This window comes from Podospora anserina, chromosome 5 (genome assembly GCF_000226545.1).
Source record: "Podospora anserina S mat+ genomic DNA chromosome 5, supercontig 3".
Taxonomy (NCBI): domain Eukaryota; kingdom Fungi; phylum Ascomycota; class Sordariomycetes; order Sordariales; family Podosporaceae; genus Podospora; species Podospora anserina.
In genome coordinates this window covers 1-6,273 of record NW_001914839.1, presented here as the reverse complement: position 1 = coordinate 6,273, position 6,273 = coordinate 1, and the positions used below count along the sequence as shown (strand labels likewise).

General features: G+C 55.9%; 2 protein-coding genes across 2 annotated transcripts; both read right to left on the bottom strand.

Annotated features, from left to right (window-relative positions):
• Positions 1 to 2: 2 nt before the first annotated feature.
• Positions 3 to 4,642, bottom strand: PODANS_5_13080 (uncharacterized protein; the record flags this gene model as incomplete). Its single annotated transcript, XM_001904337.1, has 2 exons — positions 3 to 3,971; positions 4,052 to 4,642. Coding segments are annotated over 2 exons (4,560 nt in total), but the record flags the coding sequence as incomplete, so codon positions are not given.
• A 1,011-nt stretch (positions 4,643 to 5,653) lies between these two features.
• PODANS_5_13085 (uncharacterized protein) lies at positions 5,654 to 5,934 on the bottom strand (the record flags this gene model as incomplete). Its single annotated transcript, XM_001904336.1, has 2 exons — positions 5,654 to 5,699; positions 5,771 to 5,934. The coding sequence occupies 2 exons, from the start codon at positions 5,932 to 5,934 to the stop codon at positions 5,654 to 5,656; spliced, it is 210 nt and encodes a 69-aa protein (XP_001904371.1).
• Between the last annotated feature and the right edge of the window lie 339 nt (positions 5,935 to 6,273).

The following is a 6,273-nucleotide window of genomic DNA, read 5'->3' as shown; positions in this document are numbered from 1 at the left end:
TAGTCCAATACCCGACCTTCCTCAAAAGGGGCGAAACAAAGCTTATACTCCAGATCCCGTAGTCTCAGCATCCATTTATTCTCCATCGACTGCCCCGTCCCACCTTGTGAACCAGCAACCGAAGCCGTATTAGAACCAGCTGCTTGGTTGGTCAAGCTCTCCCTCGGTGTCTTGTCCTGTTGATGTAGTGGTGAGGTAGGAGCTTCATTGTCCGTGTGGTGGGGCGTAGTCCCGTTGCTGTTGTTTGCAGGATTACTACCCCCGTCAGGAGACAGCATCCCAAACTCATCAGCCGCGAGATGGGTCCTCGACGAGTGAGAGTGGAACTGGCTTGAGGAACGAGACGGTACAGGTGCGCCCGTCCGTCCAAGCGAACTCCCCCTGCTGCCCGTCTTGGGGATCCGGCTCTTAGCCTTGGGGCCAGTGGGCACAGAAGGGGATGGGCTCCCCCCAACTGGAGAGGTGGGATCATGCAACCCATTCGGATCACCAGTCGCCGCGTAAGCCTGCCGGGCTCTAACCTCCGCAGCTGTCCGCAAGGTGTGGCATTCTACTTTGAGCTGTCTGTACGCCTCCTCCAAGCGAGCAAGTTTGTCCGCGTCACGCGAAGAGTGGCTGTGGCTACTGAGTTGTCCGGTGGCAATGTTGTTGCGCACAATGGACTCCAGCCTGTCGAGCTTCTTGGTTCGCTGATCCAGCAGCCCTTCCAGAGTCTGGTACTCTTTCCAGAGGTCCTTTTCGACCGACTTGATCTTCGTCTGGAAGTTGCCAATCATTGTCTCAATCATCTTGACAGCCGCCATCAGGTTCTTGCTGAAACCGGGAAGCATGGTCGAAACAGCCTCCAGACTGGGCAAGGCACGCCCGTTGATGAGGCTGTTGTCATGTGCCCAATCTGAACCACAAAGGGTGGACAGACGGGTCCAGAGAATGAGCAACAGGTTGTTGCGCTCCGTAAGCTGCTCCTTGAAGCTGCTCTCCAACTGAGAGATGCGCTTCTTGTCTGCAGCCTTTTGGGCCTCGAGCTCCATGATCCGCGAATCTTGGGAGCTAACCGTGCGGGTGACATGAGAGTGCGTCTTTTGGAACGTCTCAAACTGGTTCTTGACGTTGCGGTGGGCGGCCCGCTCCTTGTCGAGCATCTCGGCCAGCTTCCGGGTTTCGTGGCTGTGAGACTCGAGTAGAGCATCACGCTGCTTGATGATGCGATCCTTCTCGACGAGCGAGGCCTTGGTAGAGTCGAGGTCGCGGACAGTGTTTTCGAGATCCCGTTGCATCTTGGCGATGTTCTGAAAAAGCGTTAGCCAAGACCTTCCACGAAGCGTCACGGCCAGGGGACCCACCTTGAGCAAGCTGGACCTAGTACCGCTCAAGTCACCCAACGCCTCGCGCAAGTTGTTTTCGAGCTCCAGTAATCTCTCCTTCCACTCGGTGGCTTCGACCTCCCGGCTCGACAGACTCTTCCGGAGTCTCCGAGCCTCGTCCTTGGCCGTCGATGCCTCCCGGTTGAGTTCGTTGACAAACTGCTGAACCTCTTCCTTCTCCTTGTTGGCGACAATCTCGCGTTGTCTCCTCTCGGTAGCGAGACGTTGCTCCAGCTCCCTGGCACGATCCTTCTCATCCCGCAGGCTCTGCTCGACATTAGCGAGAGCAGCCTCGAGGTCTCCAATCCGGATCTTGTCTCCCTCCTGCTCTTCTCGCAAGAAGGCAATCTCGCCCTGGCTGGACTCTTGCTGCACCGACAGGCGGTTAGCCTTGTCGTTGGCTTCGAGCAGCTTAAGCTCGAGTTCCTCCAACTCCCTGTTGGCGTCGCCGAGCTCTTGCTCCAGTTGGGAGATCCGGCGAATCTTGGACTCCTGCTCATCTTCCAGTCTGACAAGTGCATCGCTCATCTTACGCATCTCTTCCTGCAAGGCGTCAAAGTTTTCGGTGCGGTCATTGAGGTCAAGCTGGAGTCTCTCGATCTCGCCGGTACGTTGGTCTGCTTCTCCCTCCAGGGCATCAATCTCTTCTTGTGCTTCCTTACGCAAGGCTTCGAATTCGGCCTCGAGGTTGGCATGCTCTTGCAGTGCTTCGTCACGCTCCGCCTGGAGGGCCATCAAGTCGTTCATAGCGGCGTCAATATCCTCTTGCAGGGCGGCGACCAGCTCCTCGGCTTGCTTCTTAGCTTCCACCGCGGTCTCGAAGTCTTCCATGCAGGCATCCAACTCTCGTTGCAGATCTTGATTCTGCAGCTTGAGCTCGTTGTTCTTGTCACGCAGCTCGGCCAGCTTCTCCTCGAGCTCATCCCGGTCCAGGTCGTCGAGAACTGTCGTGGCACCGCCGCTAATGCGTGAATGGGACCGCTCGTGAACACCAGCCCGGGATGCCGACCGTTCCAAGAGACTGTCGATAGTCGATGGGGCTGGGCCGCCTCGTCGTTGGGCCATCTTGAGATCTTCAATCTCTTGGTACAAGCGCTCCTTCTCTCGGTTCCTGGACGTCAACATCGAGGTCTGGGCGCCCACTTCTCGGCGGAGCTCAGCGTTCTCGTGGCGCAACTGTTCACTCTCCCGGCGTAGGTCATCAACCAGTGTGACACTCACAGTTGTTGCGTTGTCCATATCCTGGGACGAAAACGAGGCTGTCGGTGGTCGTGCTGCGGGTGAGAATGGTGCGTGCCTCCTGCTGTGGTGGAAGCTAGATGATGAGCTTGTTGGTAGCCCCATTTGTTGGGCCATCTCCTGCTTCAACCGGAATACCTCGTCGCGTAGCCGGCGATTATCCTCGTCGCTTTGTTCTCTCCTGGCAGTCTCTTGTTCCAACAAATCCTTCCAGACATCCGCTTCCTCTTGTCGGCCCAGATTCTCGCCCATTCTCTCGCCGGCCCTTTCTCCCAAAGTCTTGATAAGCTCGGCCATCTTTCTCTTCTCCGCTTCCCTGTTAAGGTTCTCATTCCGTAGCCTCTCAATTTCCGTGACGTACTCCTCCATTTGTTCTCTCAGGTAGATCAGCTCCTCCTCCCTGTCATGCGCATCCTCATCCTCAGACCCGGCGCTCTTAGCTGTCCCCGGCCGTTCGTCTTCGTCCTTCAATTGCTTCTCCAGCTCCTTCACCCGCCTCCGCAACACCTTGTTATCCCGCTGCAACACCGCCAACCCAGTCTTGAGCTCCACATTCTCCGAGATCATCTCCTTAATACCCTCTTCAGAGAGCTTATCCAGACGGTCGCTCAAAAACATAACCTTGAGCTTGAGGTCAAAGTTCTCCTTGCTCAGCCGCTCAATGGTGCTGCTCTGCTCCTTGAGCGTCAGGCTCTTGCCATGCCGACTCGTCGTGGACGCCCCAAGATTGACATTATCAAACGTGACGGACCTTCCCGGCGTCGTCAGCCCCCCCTTGGACTTGTATTCTTTCGCCAGCGATTCTGGCACGTGTACGTCTCTAACATGTCGGGCGAGCACAGTATCGGTCGGGGCGGCAAGCGCAGCCGAGGATTTGGATTGGGTTGGGGTTCGCAGCACATCATCGTCATCCTCTTCGTCGTCGACACGTGGTGCTCGTCTGTGTGGTGGTGGTTGTGGTTGGGGTGAGAGGCTCGAGTCGACTTCGTCCAGGGTTTCGAGTTGACCGACGCTGGGCCCGATGTGATCGTGCATGTCATCAACTCCGCTAGCCATGCTGCCCATGCTGATAGACCGGGAGAGAAAGCTGTTGAAATTGCGGGGCATGCCCAGCGAGGGAACGGCGCCCCCTGATTGGAGCGCATAATCTCCAATTCCCACGGTATTGTCGCTCTCAGGATCGGTGAGGGCCGACGACACGGACGAACGTTGACTAGCGTTTCGACTCCGGAGGAACTTGGGACGGCTGGCAGACTTCATCGCCTGGCTGTTGACGCTCCCTGTGTCGACTGATGCCCGCTGCCAATTGGTTAATCTTGATCGTTGTGGTGGGCTGGTTCTTCCTTGCTCGGCGGTATGACCAGAGAGCTTTCGGTAGAATGATTAAGGTAAGGCTCGTCTTCGGGAGGGTTCGTCCTGTCAGGGCTGGTGTCGGCGTTGGTGGACACGGCCTCGGAAAAGGCTCTCGATATCGTCCGCGCCGCAGCAGCCGCTGTCGGAGAGGAAGAAAATGCCTCCAACGACCGCGTCGCCTTGCTGGTATCCTCCTGCTTTTCGTCGTTGCCAGACTCGGTTAGCTCGGACACGTCAGCGTTATTGGATGTACCGGAAGCCGTTCGACTCGGGACGGGTAGCATCTGCGACTCGTCGGCATCATCTGCAGGCGCCTTCGGCAATGGTGCAGCCGGCTTCTTTGACGGCGAGTCGAAGACAAACGTATCGTCAAAGCCATTGCTGGTCGAGGGAATGGGTGACAGAGGGGCGTCAAAGCTAGACTCGATGTCTTGCAGGTGCTGTCGAACAGCGATCTCGGCCTGGGAATCGGAGTGTCTTAGATCACCGCTAGGGCTGTCAAAATAGCTGGTCTCGGGCACGGCGAGGGCGGAGGGCGGGTGTAGTGGAGGGATGTTTTCGGGCTTGAGATTGCTTCCTCTGGCGGAAGCGGAGGTGGCGGGCCGTTTGTTATCGGTAGACTCTATGTCGCCGATCCAATGGGCGGTGCTCGGCCGGGAGGGGCGGTCGTGGTCGCCGTCGTTCATCTTGGTATTGCGGTGGTCGCGGGGTCCGTCCCTGGATGTGCTCTCGTAATATCCAGCAGAGATGGAAGGGCGGTGGTCACGGATACACAGCCATTGAGGGGCAGTGGGCGCAGGTCTCGTGGGGCAATTAAGGTTGGTGGTATTTGGGACGTTGAAACAAGCGGCGGCAGCGTCTGGAAACTCCAAGTAATCGTGGGCAGAGCGGTGATACGGGGATGTCAATCTCGCAGCAAATGATGGTGATGCCGGGATGCTTCAGCTTGGAGTTCTTGGCTGTTTGCTTCTCCTTGTGGCCCGTGAGAAGCCAAAAATTCCCGGGCGCGGGCGCGTCACGGTCCGTGCATCGATCCACTAAGTGTCGTCAGGATGCCTGCTTCCGTTGCTACGACAGCCGCTCAGCCAATCAGATAGCTTCCCAGTCTTGGCTGTGAAACAATCTCGGCATTGGAAGCAGGGACTTTTTGGACATCACCAAACCATCATATGTTATATTCCAAACACTACACAGTACGCTGTAGTATCGCTATCCCTCCTGATCCACACCAGAGACGGGCGTGCCGATCTCGCTGTCAACTCTAGTAGACGCCGGCGCCTCGGCGTAATTCGTCAAGATTATCTCGTCGCTTTCCACCGCCGGACTGAACATCAGGTTATGAGGCTGCGGAAGTCTCTCCCGGAGCTCAGTGAAATATAGCACCCGTTCCCTTTCTTCCTCTTCAAACTTCCTCTTCATCCGCCTCCACGCCCGCCGTATCGCCTCCACCTTGGTCGCCTTGAGCATCTTTTGGCCCTCCGTGAGCCCCTTCGTGTGCATGGCGATATCAAGAAGTTGGTAAAATTCCCGGGATGACTGATCCTAGCTCTTTGTCCCTGTAGCAACTTCGCCATAGATGTTGATACCGTATTTGTCTTCATTGGTTCCTTCATCCGTACTTTCCTCAAAATCCGACAAGTTTTTTACCGATAGTGGCAGCGTATTCATCGATCGGATCTTCCCTTCAGATATGGCCCTCATCCAGTCAGGCACGCCTTCGATTCTGGGCACAGGACAAGTATCCTGTCGTGGGCAACATGTCAGTCAAAGTCAGATCAATCAAGCTGGAAATCAAGGATAGCATGAGGGCTTACGCAGCACATAGGAATGCGACGCATGAAGTAGAGGCGTGCGCCCGCTTCCCTAGACAGTTTGAATGCCTATTCAGGGTCCCTCCAGTGCATTTGCCAGGTGACTTGCATTTTGCGAACTTGGTCTGCTTGCAGTAACAGGTTGTGCGCGATATGAGCACTGGCATCTTGACGATGGGGTGTAAAACGAGATGATGTAAGATGCAAGCTTACGAATGATGGGTACTTTTCCTAGGCATTGATGTAAAAGTTCAATGGCTCAGTTGAGGTTTGGTGGTGATCTGTTGGGCAAAGCCCATGAGGTGGCTGTTACGTCACCCGGTCTGCAGAGTGAATATGAGGCACCTTGGCAAACAGGAAGCACCGAGTTTCACTGTCGGTAGGTTAAGTCTATGGCCTACCAGTAAGGAAGCTACACTCCTCAGCAGTTACCGACTAGCTTCTTCCACTGAAAATTCAAGTCGAGAGACCTTCAGGTAGGTAGATACCCATGTCTGTCAAGGCGA